At 43.7% G+C, this 19,817-nt stretch overlaps 1 protein-coding gene across 2 annotated transcripts; it reads right to left on the minus strand.

Moving 5' to 3' along the window:
- Window positions 1–793: 793 nt before the first annotated feature.
- On the minus strand, window positions 794–17,597 carry LOC116996678 (RE1-silencing transcription factor B). 2 transcript variants are annotated; one of them, XM_033060593.2, is made up of 4 exons: window positions 17,563–17,597; window positions 15,660–16,570; window positions 9,170–9,253; window positions 794–6,183 (listed from the first exon to the last, which is right to left on the minus strand). In XM_033060593.2, the coding sequence occupies exons 2-4, from the start codon at window positions 16,558–16,560 to the stop codon at window positions 4,487–4,489; spliced, it is 2,682 nt and encodes an 893-aa protein (XP_032916484.1). In that variant the 5' UTR covers window positions 16,561–16,570; window positions 17,563–17,597; the 3' UTR covers window positions 794–4,486. The 2 variants fall into 2 exon arrangements, with proteins under 2 accessions (XP_032916484.1, XP_032916485.1); XM_033060594.2 differs by having other exon boundaries at window positions 17,567–17,591.
- Window positions 17,598–19,817: the final 2,220 nt, after the last annotated feature.

The following is a 19,817-nucleotide window of genomic DNA, read 5'->3' on the forward strand; positions in this document are numbered from 1 at the left end:
AGGGAAAATGATTTCTGAGGCTGCCAACCCACTTGGGTTCTCCAGTTAATTCAGCTTGTCTCACAAACACTTTTCTGAGGGTGGGGGGGCAGCACTAGCTGGTGATACAAAGGGCAGGGCCTCCTCTATTGATCCAGTTTTAAATCATTAACTCAGCACAGGCAAAGAGGCACTCAGGTACCCAGCCCCTGCCATCTCTATGCCACACTCCTACAACTCCGTTGCAGTCTGTGGGCAGGCTCAGGCACTACTCCTGTTCCCTGTCCGTACCACAAACTGTTCACACGCAGCCTACAAAACTCCAGGAGCAACCCAAGCCTATGTCCGCTGGCAGCACTGCACCCCTGCTCTTTGCTGCTTGAGTAACAAACTGCACAGCTCACAAATCTACATTTCCACTGTCACCTGCATTACCTCTGTAACTCAAATTTAAATCCCATAGCTTTTATCAAGCTGCAATTCTTCTCTGGTGGAAGAAAATATTGGCCTTCACACTTATTTGGCCTATCCTTCTAAATGACAAACAGCTTCAGCATTGCACTTGAACCCTGTATGTGCGCATGCAGCGTCCATCTTCTGCCCTGTCCTTACTAAAGCGAGCAGGGAAACAAAAACAATATGAAAAGGCAAAAGAAACTATTTCTGGAGCCACTGTCACTGTCTGCAGTCAAGTCTGGCATCTCTGTATTGACTCCCTCAGGCCCACTTGCCTGGTTTAATGTCTTCAGGAGGTCTGTCGATGATACTGGCACTGCTCCTGCCTCTAATTACAAATGACTTCCACAGTCATTAATAAATGGAAGATAGAAGCAGCAGGTTCCTTAATGAAGTTTATTTAATCATAACTATGCTTAGGAAAATACACTTGCAAAGGTTAATATAATGCAATTTAGTTTATACTACATTTTGAACAAAAGACTTCTTATACATGATTCAGGTAAAAACAGGAAGTATGATCTGGCTCGTTTTACATCTATTACAAACGCAGAAAAGACTGTCATGCACTACAGTAGAGAGCATGAAAAAAATTACCTTTGGTTTAATTCAGAGAATACAAGTATTGCACTGTAAAAGCATCAAATATGGTGCAACTAAATATCATAAACATGTTTCCATGTCAGCTTATAAAATTTTGTTAGCTAGTGGAGTTTTAGAGGGGGGGAAATATATGTACACATAAACCAACAAAAACCAATTTCTTTAGCTATTGGATTCCATTAATACCACATGCACACCACATATCTACACAACTGACATTCAAGAAAACTCTTGAATTTTATTTAATACCTTTCAGCTACGTTAAATCTGTTGAAATCAATGACATTACTTTATCTTAACTGGTTTCTCAGCTGTTACACATTTTTCTTTAAATGACTACAGTTCCAGCCTAGATCATCAAAATCCAGAAACAACAATTGCAACACCATGGATTTTAAGTGCCTAGCTATCTATTTCTTGACCATTTTTCAGGGCAGTTAGTTTGAGTGTATAGATTCATACAGAACAAGCCCAAAACATATGACTCAACCAAGGGCTGGCAGTGTAGGGGTATATCAGCACGCTAATTCTTCCAACCACATATTGGAGGTTGAACACAAACACAGGTATTATTGCCAAGAAACCACAAATATACTAGCATTGGCAAAAACAACACAAAATAATTTAACAATATTGAAAAAGAAAAAAAAGAGGCATTTTTAAAGGGAGACACAGCAATGTAAGACCACCATTTATGGTGGGCTATGTGACCCACACTCCCCCTCAAATACTCGTATTAGCAGTGGTTAACATTTGAGATAAATATAATGCATTACATCCTTGCCTTTTTATTGTAACATAATCCCAAACCTTGCAGAGAATTCCCACACAGTTCTGCACCAAGATTAGTTAGTTCAGGACGTTGTTGACGGGTCTCAGAAAAAAACCAACTTTTCTTCTTCTTCTTCTTAATATGTTAATAATTTATTTTCAGTTTCTCATCTTCTGGTAGGAAACTCCACCAAAGAGGAGCCAACTGCTGTCTTCAAAGAGTTCTTGTCAGATCAAGCATTGAAACTTGACCACTTCACAGAAATGTGGAGCACAGTATTTCAGAGAATCACCTTTCCTTTTGTCTCACTGAGAGAACTTTAAAGTCAGTCAACAGAATAATTTTCATTTAAAAAATAACAGGAAAAAAATTAACAGGTCAGTCCATGAGTTTACTTGAACATAGCTAAAGTCCTTGGAGTCTCTCACAAACCTCTCCACAATACTGGAATTCCCCGCATCTGCTCACATCACTCACAAATGGTGGCAACAGTTATATATTAAAAAATACTATTATGAAGGGGAAAAAAATACATCTAAAACTAATACAACTGGTAGTTTAGGAAAACAATTCAACTAGGTTTGTTTTTAATGTTTAACATAAATATAGTTGCAACTTGATCTTGAGATGACAATGATTGTCGCAGCCAAGGTAAGGATTGAACACTATCTATGCAAACAAAAACTCACTATACATTATACAACTTATTTCTGCCATGAGGGATGCCTTCCCTCTCAAATCTTTGGCCTCCTGTTACCTCTCCCAAAAGCAGAAGCAATGTAGCATTGTTGCTCTCAATTCATTCATAGCAGTGGATTTGTTTGGAGGGGAAGATGCAGTGGGGACAACACAGCGAAGAATGGGGTTCATTCCAGAGCTCACACAGAGAGCTACTTGCAATAAAATGCTCTGACAAAGGCTGTCTGAGCTCTTCAACTCCACTCCCCAAGTGACACCTGCCTCCAAATTTGCTTCTTCAGAGCTGTCCCTAACTGCTCCCACTGGAAAGGTGGCTAATGACAGTCAGAAGAGTGCACAGATGGGACCTGGAGGGTTTTGTTTCTTCCCTGCTGGTTTGGATTTTGTTTCCATTTTGCCACTGGTTGGTTACAATCTCTCTTGCATTTGTGTGCTAGAAATTAAATCTGTTTAGAATTAAAAACTCCTGATATGACATGCAGACCTGAGATGACAATCTGAAAACTTACATGTTTCTCTCTGCATGAAAGCAGGATGGTTTTGAATTAATATGGAGCAGGAACTCCTACAGTTTTTTAATGCCAGGTTTGTTGCTTACCAGTTGATTTATCTTTATTCGTTTGTTGGATTTTTTTGTGTATGAGATGTTAGATTATATCACTGTTGCTTTTTCTTTTTTTAAAGCTCATGAAGTTTGACTGCTATCCACTACAAAAATGAAAACAGAAGGGGGAAAAAAATTCCAGACTTGCAGAATCTGCAGACTGTTTCTACTGAGAGTGATTATTTTCCTGTCTAGTGATCCTAAATTACAAATCAGAATTTATTACTCTGAATGTGTATTCAAAGTATCAGAAGTCACATTTCCATGACAGAATAAATCCTGTAAAAGTGTTTTGGAACTGCACTGGTATTGTTTTGCTCAAGGACTGTACAATTCTAAACCAACTTAAAAATAGATAGCCAAGCAGTTCGTAATTTCAGCAACTTCATGCTCAGTTAATCACACCCCAGGAAAACAAGAAAAATCTGCAGTAAGGAGTATCACAGAAAACTGTCCCACAGTAAGTAACAAGTCTGAATGTTTCCAAATAAAAAAAAAATTTACCCATACAAAACCAAACATGCATATATAAAGTGTACACATACTGCACAAGCGCTATTCCTAGAAGATTAAACTGCATAGGTAAAAATCAAAAACAAGTGCAACATTTTAAGCCCTTAAAGCACAATCAAAAAACAAAAAGCAGGAATTAAAAATAACAAACTTGCTCCCCAACAACAAAGCCAATTACAGATCAGTGATTAAGATGATTAATCAAGACAGAGGTTCTCCAATCAAAAGTTGGAAGAACTACTCTCAAATTTTGGCTCATCATTCATGCTTAGGGGATCTGAAATGTTCGTAACTGTAATGAGTTTTAAACAGTTATGTTAATCTAGTCAACTTTGATTTCTTTTACAAAGTGCTCTTTATGTAATAGAATCTATCTTCCTGGTAGAAAAACCATCAAGTAGTTTAACACTTTGAACATCAAGACACATTGAAAAGAAGTAAAAAAAAAATGGGAAAAGTGAAAAAGGGAGAGAAAGAGTTGGTTGCTGGAATAAAAAGTAACTTAGGCCCAGTGGCTCTACAAACATCCAGCTTGTATATTGTTAGCTCCAGTCTTATTCCTAAAACTCATTTTATAAAAGAGTTGCATAAGCTAATAGACTAGAAGCTTACAGTGACTTTATAGAACACAACCTCATACATCCTACCTGCGTTCTCTAATTAACAGATCCAATAGTTAATGAGTTCATCATGACACATAAAGTTGCCAAAAATATTTTCAACTTAAAAAAAAAAAGCTAAACCAAAAAAGAAACCAATGCAGACACTAAAGCAAACTGTGCTTAAAAAAATGTCTACAATATTTTTACATAAGCTGTGCAGGATCTTACGAAAGAAGATTCCCCAAACCACAGCTATTGCTACTCCTGCCCTTTTGCTGCCTTCTCAAGATAATACACATTAACTAAGTGCCTGTTGAGGTGCTTGCTGTATTCACTTTCCTTTTTAAATGAGCGGTCACAAAAAATGCACACATAATTCTCCCTGGCCATCGTGGTGTCTGGAGCTTCTTGTGACATCTTTGGACTTGTTTCCTCTTGTACAGAGCGAGCCCCATTTAACCCCGAGTCATCACTTCCTTCTGATATGTTGTCACTGATGTCACTGCCTTCATGGCTGTGGATGCCCTCATCCTCATCCATTTCCTGAGATTCATTCACAGCTGTGTTATCCTGAGATAACGACAAAGTCACTTTAGGGCTTTGTGTACACCCTTCTGCGGGCACAGGCACTGGCACAGCATCTGCTGCTGACTCTGTTGCTGGCAGGCACATCTTGGTCAAGTCCATCAGGTTTGAGTTAGTCTCAGTTTCTGCCCCAGTTTCAGCTGGCTCATTCTCAGGTGCCAGATCTAGTGCCACATCCATGAGTACATCCAAGCTTTTTTCAGAAGACACTGCATGGGAAGATTCCTGAGAGCAAGTGTCTTCCCCTTTGTCCACCTGTCTCTTCTCCTCTTTTGCATCACCAGTATCTTCACTCTCTCCTGCTACCGCAGGCATTTCTTGGTCCTCTACCTCACCTTCTGTGTTTCCATCCTGAGCTGGCAGACAAGGTTGCCCTGGACCTTGGATGTGGAGTCCTTTGGGATCAGTGCTCTCCCTGCCGAGAGCATGACCACCATTTTTGCTTAATGCCACTGTGTCAGTGGGATCTTGCTCCTTCTGGTCACCGCCCTCAGTGTCCAGCTTCACACCTTCATCTTCTTCTGAAATAGGATACTTATCTGGCATCTCCTCTTCCTCAATCTTCTCCTGATCAAGTTTACTGCTCTTTTTATTGTGCTTAATTTTCAGAACTTTCTTTTTCCTGTTTTTCTTTAGGCAAAAGTTTTGCTTTTTAGGGTCTTCCTCTGGTGCAACATCACTTTTTTGAACTTCCTGGGAGTCTCTGGGTTTAGCTTCCATTTTCTTTTTCTTTTTTGTTACTACTGAGGTATCATTTGCAGGCTCTTGCTTTGAGGAAGTTGTCTCAATCTCTGCTTTTCTTTTGACCTTCTTTGTTTTACATGTTTTCTCAGTACTTTTCTCAGTTTTAATATCCACCTTCTTGTTTTCTGAAGCCGATTTCCGACTTCTGGTTGTCATCTGGCCTGAAGAAACATTGCTTGCTGACTTTTTTTCCTTTGCTGAATTATCTTTTTTCTCCACCTTCACAATTTTCTCCATTTTCTTTGCAGTTGCATCTCCTTTTGTTGGTTCCTTCCTCACTTTTTCATTAGTGCTCTCAGAGAAGTCAGCTTCATTCTTTTTAGTCCGTAGTTTCACCTTTGAGACATCCATGGTGATGTCAGAGCAATCAGGATGCCGGGACTTGATGTGATACTGCAGGTTACATTTTTTAGACGCTGCATAATCACAAACGGGGCAGAGAAACTGGCGCGGGTTGATGTGGAGCTCAACATGTTTTTTGAAATTGCTGCGGTCAGCGGTTTTGTAGTTACAGTGCGGGCAGATCAGAGGCTTTGGCCCGTTGTGCACTTGCCTTGCATGACGGGTCACTTCGTGCTGGTTTGAGGCCACATAGCTGCACTGGTCACATTTGAATGGCTTCTCACCTAAGGAAGGAAGAACGGAAGGGAATGATGGTGATTATCAAGCATGGTTGCAAGGGCGATCACTTCCCACTAATACAGATAAAGAAATATGAAACTTGAAAAGAATAAAAAAAATAATAATTATCCATGCACCTTTAAAATGAAGCAAAGTCAACATAAGAAATCCACAAGTCACAAACACATTCACAAGACACCAAGAACAAAATACAAAAAAAAACAAGAGAGAAGGGATGAGGGCTGGGAGGAAGGGGATCCAAAACCAAACAAGCAGTAACAACGTCACAGGTTCTGGCTAGGCATACATACCGGCAGAGATCTCTCTACAGAAATATTAGCAAATGGAATCCATACCCAACTGGTCCATTGAATGCATTGTAGAAAAATGGAAATGTAACATTTGATGAATAGCAGTTTCGCACAAACGTTTCAAAAAAGTCCAAATTTACACAGATTTAGCATATTTCATGTTTGCATTGAAAAGGAAATGAGGGAAAAGAAGTTAGCAAAAACATAAGAACATGAAAGGGGTGCCCAGATGTTCTTTACCTCTGAAAAAATTCAGTTCACTGTTTTGGTGCCTCAAACACATAGTGTTCTGGCTGCAGGCTACTCTTGGCAAACCAACCAAGTGCAGTCCACAGCCATCATGTTACTAGTAAAATCTGCATTTGCATTAGTGTAATGTAGAAGTGTTCCTGAAATGTTCCGCTTAGTGCATGCCACTGCAGCAGAAATACCTTTCCCCTTACACATCAGAGCAAATAGGAAAAACACTTCTAGTGCAACAACTCAAGTCCAGAAATACTTCTGGAGCACCTGTACACGTGCCAATTTAGCTGAGGAACTTGGGATGCTCCTGAGCTCTGAACCAGCATCTCAAAACTGATCTGCAGAACTAATGCATGCTACTTCTTGAGTATGTTGAAAATCCACTTCAGTTGCTTCTGCTCATGATAAATAGTGCTTCTCACACCCAGCAAGCCACTGCCCATACTCAAGCATACTCTGTAGCATGACTCAGGAGCCAGCCTGCACTGAAGATGTGGTGCCTGTTTGTGTGTTAACCACATGATCTGCAACACCTTCACAAACTCTAGAAAAGGCTGTGCTGCCTCCCTGGCAGGATGTAGAGGGACAATCGTTTAAGAGTCCAGATCATCTCATGTCTGTCTGCAGCATCTATTTATTATTTAAAGAAAAGCTACTTTGATTGCCTCCCTTTCCACCTCACTTGCTTCTTTTTTCCTCACACTTCCTGGTGACACTTTCTACAAGTATAAGTTTGATGTGTTTATTGCTCATCCTTCCTCCAAGTATAGAGACTTTATCACCTACACTTCAAATAACAGTTCTGTGTTGCACTGCAGGAGGATAAGAACAGCCTCTCTTACATACACATGAACAAGCTGTTCTAAGTGCACAGAGTGCTCAGAGGCAGCTGCAACCAGGTAATTCAAAGATAGCACGTGAAGAGTTTGTGTCCATCACCTCCAATAAATCCGGGGATTTTATTGCACTAGTGAAAATTATATATATTAAGATGGCTAAAAAAAACCAGCTGTGAATCAGCCTCTAAACCGCTGTCAATTGCTGTGAAACAAGGCTACAGCACCCATGGGTCTTAAGCAGCCAGCCTGTCAATTGGAGTCTAGAAATTGCCATAGAAAAGGTGCAGCTGCCTGAGTAATCCAACAAAGCATACATTAGAATTTAGGAGAGCTATTAACACGAGACCCCTGATAGTGAAAGTCATGCCTTCCCTCAGAGACCTTTGAGGCAGGAGCCACAGGCAGATCCCACTCCTTACCTCCTTCAGAGTTGAGACTTCCTTGCACAGAACAAGGGTAGAGCAATATGTTCATGAAATGGTTTCCAGGTTCAGTGTTGACCAAACCATTTGCAAATTTGATGGTTCATTTGCATACCAGAGGTTCTACCAAATATTACTTTTGTTTCTGAAAGCAGTATATTACATTCACAAAATTCTCACACCAAAATATTGACATGTCATTTTAAAGCTGGCTATTTTTAATGGGCCCAAGCCCCTCCCTACTACAGTTGAAATTGCCTGTCTCCTGGTTTCAATTTAAAGCCTCATCAATTGAAATTACTGTTCAGGAGACTCCTGTTTTCCAGCATTAGGAATTCATCTGGTCAATTCAGATTTTACAAAAACAAATCAAAAGGAGAGCCTCTACCTGAACTCCCTTATGAGAGTCATAAAAAGCAACTATGCCTGTGTCTGTGGTGTTACAACTCCCAAAAATGCTGTTAATTCATTCAAAAAGATTCACAAGAGCACAAGAGCAAATGTTTGTAACACCACAGCTCATGACCAGTAATGGGAAACAAAGGCTAGTGAAAATTGCTAATTTGGCTTTTAGTGCCACAAGACTGAGTCACTTGTGAACATCCTCTGAGTTTGTTTTTTCTGCTGTGTCTCTTCGCCATAAGCAGACACTAATTTACATCACTGTGTCATACCAAACAAAAGCTAAGGATTCCCTCAGAAGTCCTGGATGAGACTCAAACCCAAGCATCAGAGAGGAGATTCTCAGCTACTCAAAATGTTCCCAGCTTCACTGATTTGAATTCACATACGAAAGCAGTGTACAAGAATTTGTTCCCATATTGTCACAATGTTGTATTTATTACTAGATTACTAGCATTACAAGAGCACCCATATGAATTTCAGAACAGATCTTGAAAAGTAAAAAGAAAAAGAAATATTCCCATTATCAGTTTTATTCATGACACGTAGCATTCCTTAGCAAGACAACCTTGCCCATTAAAAAGGAGCTAAAGCTCAGGCCATACGGGTTAAGATGGCAGCTCACACAGAACAGGGTAGACTGCTTTAGGTGGCCCTTCTGGAGCCAGGGTCTGGCCCGGATGACCTCCAAAGGTCCCTTCCAACTGCAGTCATGCTGTGATACTGTGACCCACCCCCTTTTCCTCAGTCAGGCTGCTGCCACTCCGTACCAACCTGAGTGGGTGCGCATGTGCCTGGTTAAATGGGTCTTCTGTGAGCTGGAATAAGGACACATCGCACATTGATAGGGTCGCTCCCCTGCAAAAACAAACAGCAAAGTAGTTACTGAAACACAGCAGATTCCCAAACTTGGTTACTAAGCCACACAGTGGAGGCTGTCACAGATCCTCACACTGTATTTCAGGGCATGTTATCTCTCAGGAAAGGGACTGTGAGAAGTGTATGCCTGAGCTGGACCACTGCAATATGTCATGGCTTATGATTGAGGGTAGTAAAAGGGCAGGATATGACAGAGGCACATCCTAATGTCCACCTGAGGTCAACAGTAACCTCAGCCAAAAGATGATGAGGACAGACAACTTTAGGAAGCCTTAAGCCACCAGACCTGATTTCCCTACAGCATTTTCTCCCAACACTCTGAAGATGCACAAAAGATCCTGTAAGAAACTAGATATGTTCTTGCTTTGCTTAACACCTTACCTGAAACCTCCATATTTCATTTGGATTAAGATGGGAAATGACTATCCATTCCACATGGACTTGCATTTACCAGAACTGAAGTGCAGACAGAGCAGGTCTTTGCTTCCAAAGGCAGAGTGAAAATAGTTTGCAGCACAGAAAAGCATGATACCCTAATCAGTGAAACTATGCTGCTAGCAAAAGCTTAAGTGTAGCATAAACATTTATTTCGAAGACTCAAAACTCCACGCCAGAAGAGTTATTGGTTCTGGAAAACTAATGGAAACTAACCTGACATAAATTATATCTCCACTGAGGACAGTCAGCTTGCAATTGTAGCTAAAAATTGTATCAGTACAATGATACTTGAAAATCTTTTTCAAGTGAAGAAAAGCTCCAAACAAAGGCAGACAGTTTTACAATTAACCCGTTAGGCAGGTCCAGACAAGCACCAAGGGTGTTTGTCCCAAACTGCTAGCACACTGTCTTCACTATAAACACCTATTAGTCTTTGGTAGACACCCACAAGAGAAGAGAGGAGTGAGGCTGAAAAGGGAAAAATAAGTTACTCAGTCCTAGAATTTATTCAAATCATAGCCAGAATTACATTACAGTATTTTGCTAAATTTGCTACATATGAGGGATACAACCAAGGTGGTCTCCAAATCACGGAGACCTAGACATCAGCAAAAGCCCTGCACACAGGGTAAGTGTTCACTTTCAGAGGCACAGCTCTATCTGCAGCAGCAAAGATCTGCATCTGCCAGTGTGTGATGTGAGGTTCCACTGCCGGCCTGTGCCAAAACAGCAGTAGAAGTGGCCTTTGTAATGCAGATTAATTCCACATTTCTTCCTTCCATCAAACATTTAGACTATCATTCTTGATTAGATCAGCACTTTAAAGGTAGGTTTACCCTAACAACCACAACTCCCTTCCCTTTCCAATTAAAACAAGTTAGGAGATTGGCGAAATACATTAAGTCATGTACAAGGGAGGGGTAATACTTTTGTTACAAAGAAATGGTTTTGGTTTTAAACAACTCCTTGTAATTTAAAAAATATGTCGCCAAAGGTCCTGGAATATTCAGTCATATCTTCTTCCCATTACCTGAAATTTCATATCTGTAAAGTTACCTACAACATTAGGAATGTGAAACAGGCTTTTTTTCATGGCCTTTTTTACACAGGGCATGGCCACAAAACATACTAGATTTAAGCATAATGGACATAACTAATTTAAAATGTGTTATTGCCACTTAATAATTAAATGCATTGTATAGGCTCTTCCGTAAAATACTATTCCCCAAAGGATTTGTATAATAATTTTACAAGCTGGTTCATTATATGCAAACAAGCCATCAAAAATCCTCTCCAGAAGACACAGCATAAGCCCCAATCTAGCAAAAGTTCAAGCAGGCACTTAACTCTATGCAAATGAACAGGCAGACCAACATGGGCAAGTTTAAGAACATTTTGTTAAGGGAAGTTTCCAGTCTGACCATTCAGGAGACTCTCTGGGAGCCACACTCCCAAGGCCAGACTGCTGGGACCGAAGCCCTTTCACAGCAGGTGGCTCCAGTGGCCAAACAGGTCCCCCACTTGATTCCCTGCACACCCCACTCACACACAGCCAGACCAGATTTACTTACTGGCTTGATCCCGGGTTTCCCATAGCAGTCTCAGATGTCTTGTTCCAAAAAGCCATTTACTCATGGCACAGGAACACAGAAAACCCTGGAGCTGGTGCCTCCAAAGAGGACCCAAGAGCGGAATCCCTGCACTTTTATAGCCTCACAATCTACCTGCACACAAGTCTTCCTCTTCCTCCCCAGTTTTCTGCTCTTGCTGCTGAGCCCCTCCATGTCCATCTACCTTGCTGGCCTCCCTCATCTTCATCTGCTTTGCTATTCAACAGGTTGGCAGTTCATGGTTCCTGCTGTGTCTCTCAGTGTCCATTCACTTGGCTAGCACCACTGGTACAGGGTTGGCAATTCATGGCCTCTCTGTGCCCTCACCCTGAGCAAAACTTGATCTTGAACTGCAGCTTGCACACTGAGCTACCTGCACCAAAGGTATTCCTCAAAAATCTCTTAATAAAGCCTTGTTTTATAGTGCCATTAGAAGTCTCATCTGCTTGAAACCAATCTGCTTCCATCAAACTTCCAACACAGTGGCAAGCAAGAAAGATCCCCTCTCACAACCAAAATCTAAAAATAAATAAATAAATAAATAAATAAATAAAAGGAAACAGCCACAAACCAAACCAAAACCAGTCCAAAATTAGACACAGAATATTGTGACTGACTAAAGCAGATGTCTTAGCCATACAGTCTTCAGATTATTTTCAAGGAAGTTTTCTAGAAATTTCTTCCAACAAGCAAAATAGAGAAAAAATAAGAGAACAATGCCACAGTGTCTTGCACATAGTACAGCTCCAGAATCAGCAAGTAAATCAAGTCAAAACTTATTCCAAAATGTCTAACGAGCACCAACGAGCCCAGGTAGATCCATCACTGACACAAAGAGTCCTTTCTACCCAAGCAGTAGAGGAACAGATTGTCCTGAGTACCTCCAGCAAGCCAGGGCAGCAGACAGGCTCTTCCAGATGTAGCCTTCCCAGGTGATAAGCTTATGACCATCCGTAGGGTCCTTGAAACACTTCTCTGCCCGAGGTCCCCCCATTTGTCAGCTGCCTGTCCCACAAGCATTGTCACAAGCTGCAAGTATGTTCAGTACAGGGTAGATTCTGGGACATCTGCTTTTCAAAAGGAACACAAGCAACAACAGACAGGCAGTAATCTCTGCGTGCCTTCCTGTGGTCCCCAAACATGCAGAGGATAGGTATTTTTTCCAATCACGCAAGGTACTAGCATGCAGTCCCCTTCCCTGCTTGGCCATGTGCTCTGGTATTTGCATGTGTCATTAGTAAGGCAACTAACCAGCAGAAAACAAACCTGGGGAAGAGGAAAGGAGTATTTTTACTTTTTTACTCCATTTTAGTGAGCTGAATCAACTAGTCCCAGGATACAGGTAGAAGACTGACACTGCCTTTCTCCAGCAGCAGCAGCAGCATATTTATCCTGTGAAACTCCACTGTACAGTCAGTGTTTCAGAAAATTGTATGCCTCTAACACAACAGAATCAAATTAACTGCAAAGAGGTATTTTTCCCCACAAAAAAAGTCTGATAAAGAACAAAAAACAGAGGAGAAATAAAAGTATCTATCCAAAATTATTTAACCTATATCAGGAAAGTAAAGAAATAAACATCTCCAACTTCCCTCTTTAAAAAAATGATAGATGGATGTATCCTGTTCATTTTCCCCAGTAAATATGTTTCTTCAGTTTTAAATGAAAACTACAATCCGAAGCTGTTTTAGTATCATTCAGACAGTTCATACTAAATTCAATACTGTTATGTAAACAGTCTGCAAATACTTTTGACTATAAAATAGCTGTGGGTGTGCTTTCAGGTTTTTTTGGTTGAGGGTCGTTTGGAGGGATTTTTTTTCTGCATTCTAGTTCCGTTTGTGTTAAGGTAATTTATTACACATTAGTATTGGCAGAGACTTTTAGCCTGGTATAAAAATATACCTGCCAGCAGGTCATTCATTCTTCTAATACTCTAGCTTTAACACTCTCCTCCACAAAATCAATTTTACTGGAAACAAGGCACATTCCTAAACCATTCTACTAACATATTTGGAAGTTTTTTATCAAGCAAGAACTGCCTGAAAGAACTTAACTATGTCGTTACGAAGTAGCAAAGAAACACCTTCATGGGTACACTAAAACATGCTGAAATCATAATCACTCATTCCAGGTTCATTACAGTAATGAAAAGAACCAGAAACCCTGACTGCAACACTGTCTTCAAAGGAGAAAAAGGGGATCTAGGTATACAGTAATTTCACGAGTATAAGGCGCACTGGAATATAAGGCGCACTTCCGGGTGTCGGCAAATTTCCAAACTTTGTTCCACATATAAGATGCACCGGCATATAAGGCACACTTTTCTTTTTTTTTTTCTGCAGTGAGGATCTGCATGCAACAAAGTAACAAATTAGTAACAGATGCAATCACGGGATTTACTGGCTCGGCCCCACTCGGGGCTGCCACAGGCTCAGTCCCACTCAGGGCTGCAGAGGGAGAATGGCACCGGCCCCGCATGGGGTTGGCAAATTTCCCAACTTTGTGCATATATAAGGTGCTCCGGATATAAGGCACACTTCAGGGTTCAGAACAAAATTTTAGTCAAAAGGGTGCGCCTTATACGCGTGAAATTACTGTACCTGATTTTTCTAAAATAATACCGTTAATTGGTAAATTGATCAAATACAGTGACAACCAGCAAACATGTTTTCACGGTTAGGTCCTGTAAAACTCAACAAGTACTTTCAGAAATCAAAATGTCATCTACAAACACATGCAGAGATGAATTTAAAGTTGAGACAAATGTAAACTAGAAAGGAACCAAAGCACTGGTTCGTATTTGGCCATGAGTCACCCACATGATTAATTTAATTTTTTTCCTACTATTTTGCCATTTTTACCTAGCCTCTTTCCAGTTATCTCCTACAAAACACAGAAAGAAAATGAACTGGAGGATAAACGACACCATTTTCCTAATAGCTCCCACAATAAACTTTGTTTACTTGTTTAGAAAAAAAATATTTAGACAGGATTGGGTTTGAAACTGATAGTATCCTCTGAATAACAGCACACAGCTATTCTTAGGAGAACAGTATGTCTTAAAGTACTAAAATTCCCAGCAGACCCTCCCAGCCCCAACAAAGCAGACACTAAAGCAAGCTGACAAACACAAACTCCTGCACACTTAAGCTCAAGCCCAGCTCCAAGGCCTCTGGAGTGTCCAACCCTTCCAGACAGCTGCAGACAACTGAATTGAAACCTCCAAACTATTCATGCAACTGCTGTGGCAAAACATGACCTTAAAGGAGAAATTCCCCAATGTTTCGCTCAACCAGTACAGTCTACAATAAAGGGGAACTAAGTCAGGTGAGCACCCTAGAAGATGGTTAGCAAGTGAGCCGCCTCCACAGAAAAGCCCTGATACAGTGGAAATAAAAGCTTCTAAGAAGCAGCGAGGAAGTTCTGAATTGCCCTCTCACTTCCACAAAAGCAATCAGGAAGCAAAGTAACTATCCCATGGCCCAGAGAGGTGAGATGGTTATGATAACCCCTCGTCAAAAGGAGTTTTGGTTCCTCAGAACTCCCCACGTGAGAGGGTGATGAGGCTGTCTGATAACAAGCAAGGTATTTCCTAAGTCACCTGTGGTCCCAGCTCACAGGATGGCTGCAACACTGCAGTCCTCTGATTCCACTTGTTATATGCCAGGCAAAAAAGGGGCCTCACACCGTCCCTTTTAATTATAAACCAAGGTTAGGAGAAGTCAAAAAATCAGGCCAGACTCTCTCAAAGGCTTCAGAGGTATGTGTCTACTTCTCACTGCTGCAGTGATGCAGGCCCTACAAAAAACAAAGCCTCTGAGCATTAAAAGGAATTAATTCACTGTTCAACTCTTATTCTGACTGTGTGGATGCTGGGGGACTCTTCTGCATGTGTATATCAGTTTTCTTCTCTGTAATTACATCACAGTCAAGTTTCAGCTCACTCTAAAGGTACCATTTTCAAGACTACCTATGGGATTCAGGCACCTTTTGTTAACCTGTTTGTTTTGGTTTTAGACTACATCAGGTTTTGATGTTGCAACAATTACCACAGGCACCCTTTGTCATGTCATTTTCAAAAACTTGGCTTAAAATTACTAAACAGGACGTATTTCATCTCCTCCTGGGCACCTGACATTTCCTCAGTCCTCTAGGACTGCAGACCGGAGCTCAAACCGAATTCCACTAGGCTATAACCTGGTAGCATCACGAGAAGAAAGCACAAAGCTCTATCAAAATAGAACAAACTTCACAAAAAGACTCTGCTTGCTTCATTCATCTCAGTTTCTCAGCAGTCTTACCTCACTTCAGTCAAAACAAGATTAAAAACTTACCTGTGTGAGTTCGAATATGTTGAATATAATTGTTCTTTCTGTCTGAAAAATAGGAGCACTCTGAGCAGGTATACACTTTCCTGGGAAAATGATTTCTTAGGTGTTTTTTCCAGTGATATTCACTGACAGTAGTGTAAGTGCATATGGTACACTTGTAGACTCTCTCATTTTCCCCTGCTTTGTTGTGGTGCTTCAAGTGAGCCAGATAGTGATCGTATCTGTTAGTGTTATAGCCACAGCGATCACAACGGATTGGGCCCTTAGAGAAATCCACCTCTTCTGCAGTGCAGGAATCAGACTCCTTCACCTGTGCTTGCTTTTCTGCATTTTCTTCCACAAAGAATTTCTTAGCACTGTGAACCCTGATATGATGCACAAACTCCTCTTCAGACTCTGCCTCATACTGGCAAGGCTTACAACGAAATGGTTTGCTCTTCAAACTCTTACACTTCTCCTCCGTGCTTTCTGGAGTACTTGGTGCTTCCAATGAGGCATCTTTGTCGATGGTGGGAGTTTTAGGAGGGGAACAAGCAGCTGGACCTTGAGTTTCCACACCAGGAACCTCAAGGGAGCTTAATTCCACATTTTCAGGTGCCTCACGGTCACTCTCTGCAGCCTGGGTATCTTCCATACCCTCTCCATCACTATCCGAGAAGTTGCTGTCCCCCACTGTTGTCAATTCTGCCATTTGTCTCTCTTCTCCAACCAGATAATCACAGCAGTTGCCACTAACTTCTCCCGTCAAGGCCACATTTGCCAACATAATAAGCTGAGGAGCTGCCAGTTCAGCTTTAGAAAGGTCCTGTAAGTCATACATGTCATTGGACAATGCCATGCCAATATTAGAACTGCCGGGAAAGAGGCTGTTCCCACCAGACTGCCCGAGCACTTGAGTTGCCATGGCAGTAATTCTGTTGGAAGAGAAAAGGAACACCTGTAAGCACTCGAGCGTGGAAAAGTCTCCTCTGCTGTGCACTGTCGAAGCAACCCTCCAGGAAACATCACAAAACTAAAGCTCTTTGCTGAGATGCTGAGGCAGCGGGAAGCAGAACCCGGAGCTGGGAAGGGGACGACTCTTCCCTACGTGTGGTGCAGGATCCCACCGTGTGGAGGGCGGGTGGGACCCACGGCCCAGGCGGGGCTCAGGACAGGCGACTGATCCCGGGCAGGGCCCCGTGGCTGCTGCCATGCCAGACACCGGGGAAGGCGCAGGACCCGCCGGTGGGTGCTGCGGCCAGGTTCCGCCGAGTGCTCCTGTCTGGCCGCCACCTGCCCCAAGGCCGCCAACAAAGGGGGATGGCCCGGCCCTGCGGCTACCTCCCCGCGACCCGGCGCATATCCGCCGGAGAAGCCAGGCCAGGCCGTGCCCCCATCACCCTCCCTCCTTCCCTCCCTCGCTCCCTGACAGGCATGCGGCCATTTTCTGCCTGCCCACACAAAGCGCCCTCCCCGCGCCGCCCCCGGCCGGCCCGCTGCCGCCGGCCGGTGGGGACGGCCGGCTTCCTTCTCCCCCCGTCGGCGGGGCAGGGAAGGGCAGTGGCACCGGTGCGGGGGCGAGAGGTGGAGGAAGCGCCTCGGTACCGGCAAGGTCACAGCGGCCGCGCCCACCCGATGGCAGTCCACGGGATGGGGAGCGAGCGGCGCCCGGGCCTGCTCCTGGGCCCGGGGCCTGCGATTGCGCCCGGCCCGGCCCGGCCGGCGACGGCTTCACCTTCCGGCGGCGGCGCGGCCTGGCGAGCACCCCCGCCGTCAGCGCGCTCCTTAGCCGTGGTGCTGATCACCCCGCGGCTGGCTCGCCCGGCCGCCCCCGCCCAGCGGCCGCAGATCAGCCCTGGACAGCGCCTCTCGCCCGGCTCCCGGCCCCCCCTCCCCGGCCCCGCCGGGCCCCGCCGCATTCACTCACCCACCGGCGGCGCGGGGCCGCCCTGCCGCGCGGCTGCTGCGGGGCGGGGCGGGCGGGAGGCGCTGCTGGCGGCAGCGGCGGCGGCGGGAGGAGGCGCCCCCGCATTCCAGCACACAGCGCGCAGCGGCGGCGCCGCCCCGCCCGCCCCTCGCAGGAGGAGCCGAGCCCAGCGGGATCACCCGGCAGTGGCGGGGGCACCGGCCGAGAAGCGTGCGAAGCGGAAGGGGCACCCTCCCGAGGAGAAGGTTCGTGCCTAGGGGTAGAGCTGGCGGCCGCAGGCTTTGTCCGTGCCCGGCCCCGCTACCGTGAGCTCCTTTGTCCCGTTCAGGGATGATAACGCTGATCTGACCAGCTTCGAGGCATCGCCTTCACGAAGCGCGTCCAGATGAAGGGCAGCGAAACTGGCGAAGGGTTTGGAGCCCAAGTCTAATGAGGAGCACCTGAGAGCACTGGGTGTTTAGCCTGGTGAAAAGAAGGCTGGGGTGACCTTATCATTCCAAAAGCACCTGAGAGGAGGTTGTGCCAGATGGGGGTCAGTCTCTTTCTCCAGGCAACTATTGAGGAAAGGAGAGTCTTAAGTTGCACCAGGTGAAGTTTAGGTTAGATATTAGTCACGGAAAGCATGGTTAGACTTTGGAATGGGCTGCCCTGGGAGATGCTCATCGTTTCTGGAGGTGTTTAAGGAAATACTGGATGTGGCACTTCATGCCATGGTCTAGCTAACATGGTGGTGTTTGGTCAAAGGTTAGATTCAATGGCCTCAGAGGTCTTTTCCAACCTAAGTGATTGTGTGATTCACCCTGCTTCATCATAACGTAGTCTAGGCCACTAAACTATTAAAATTGCTCTCAAACATAAAAAGCCTTATGCAATCATAGGAACCCAAACCTCCATAGTTTGTCCTCATTGTTCCAAAACCAGGGAAAAACCCCAAAAGTTGCTTTTGCAGAGTCCAGCGATGCACTTACTGGCTGCAGTGGAGAGCTCAATAACAGCAGTCCTGCTTAGGTGACAATCCCAGTCCTAAATAAGGAACTCCAGTTTCTTAGTTGTTCTTTCTTCTCTTGGGCACTCGTGTGGCTCTTCACCATGAATAGCTGAAAAATTTCCTCGGCCCTGACATTCTCAGGTTGAGCTGATTTATAAATTTCAAAACGTTCAGCAGGAGCCAAGTTCCTGTTGAGCTGACATCACTGGCAGGCTGCACAAATCCCTTGTTCTGTGTCATCTGGCCAACCTCAAAGCAAGCTGTGCTGCACCACCTGGCAGTAGGTGCAGAGACAGGGCTAGCCACTCCAGGGCTGGCAAAGCAGAAATTCTCTGAAACTGGGGAAAACAAACGGGTTTTTTCATAGGTACAAAAACAACTGGAGCATGCAAATTACAGCAGAAATTGTTGAAGGACCATAAAGATACTTTGTTAGATATTTAAACTGGGAATCTAAAAAGTATCCCTGTTCTGTTCCTGTGAGTAACAGCCTTCCTGGCCTGGACACCTGGTGTGTGTGCTGGCCAATTTTGCCACCTAGCCCTACCTTAGCTATTTGTTTCCCAAGGGCAAGCTCCTTTCTCCAGCCTCCGTATCTGCCTGCCTATCATTTTCATCATCCAGAAGAGAAACTCTGTAATACACGTATGTTGTATTATGAATTTATATATATATATATTTATATATTATATTATGGGTATCTTTGAGAGAGGTTGCCCTAAAACCTTAACCCAAGGTCCCTTGCCTAGGCACTACATCCTTGCAAACTCCTTGTGTCTTTCCTCCCTCTTCACTGTTCTCAAGATACACATAGTTTGGAGCACGGTGCTTGGAGCAGAGTCATGCTTTGGTGTTAATGCAAGCTACACTTCTGAGCAGCTATCCTGGCAGAGGAACTTGAGCACATTGGGGGACAGACTCACATCAAAGCTTTGCATTTACAAAATACATGGATGCTACTGGCTCAGACTCCTTGGGTCCAAAAAATCCAACCCAACTTCAGTTCAATTTCCGTATGTAGTTTTGACATTGCCATTGCCTACACCTCCTCCTGCAGAACTTGCCTTATCTTCAGACAACTCTTTCTTTGCTCAACACTCTCCTTATGCCAGGCAAACACAAAAGATGCATTCCCCAGTGAAAAGCTCTTTTGAGTTCTGTGTCAAGTCTGAGCCATTCCCAAATCCCCTTAATTCTAGGTCTGCCCTGTCAGATTTATAGGCTAAAACCCAAGTTACACCACTCCTAAGCCATGCCAGCAGTCAAG

Source organism: Catharus ustulatus, chromosome 5, assembly GCF_009819885.2.
Source record: "Catharus ustulatus isolate bCatUst1 chromosome 5, bCatUst1.pri.v2, whole genome shotgun sequence".
Classification (NCBI taxonomy): Eukaryota; Metazoa; Chordata; class Aves; order Passeriformes; family Turdidae; genus Catharus; species Catharus ustulatus.

Bases quoted from the DNA above. Each gene is read 5' to 3' on its own strand.
- LOC116996678 (XM_033060593.2), bottom strand. From the start codon at position 16,560: ATGGCAACTCAAGTGCTCGGGCAGTCTGGTGGGAACAGCCTCTTTCCC. The intron at 9,254-15,659 runs GTAAGTTTTTAA...TTGTTTTTGCAG, and splicing joins ACATATTCGAACTCACACAG to GGGAGCGACCCTATCAATGT. The intron at 6,184-9,169 runs GTTGGTACGGAG...TTCCTTCCTTAG, and splicing joins GCACATGCGCACCCACTCAG to GTGAGAAGCCATTCAAATGT.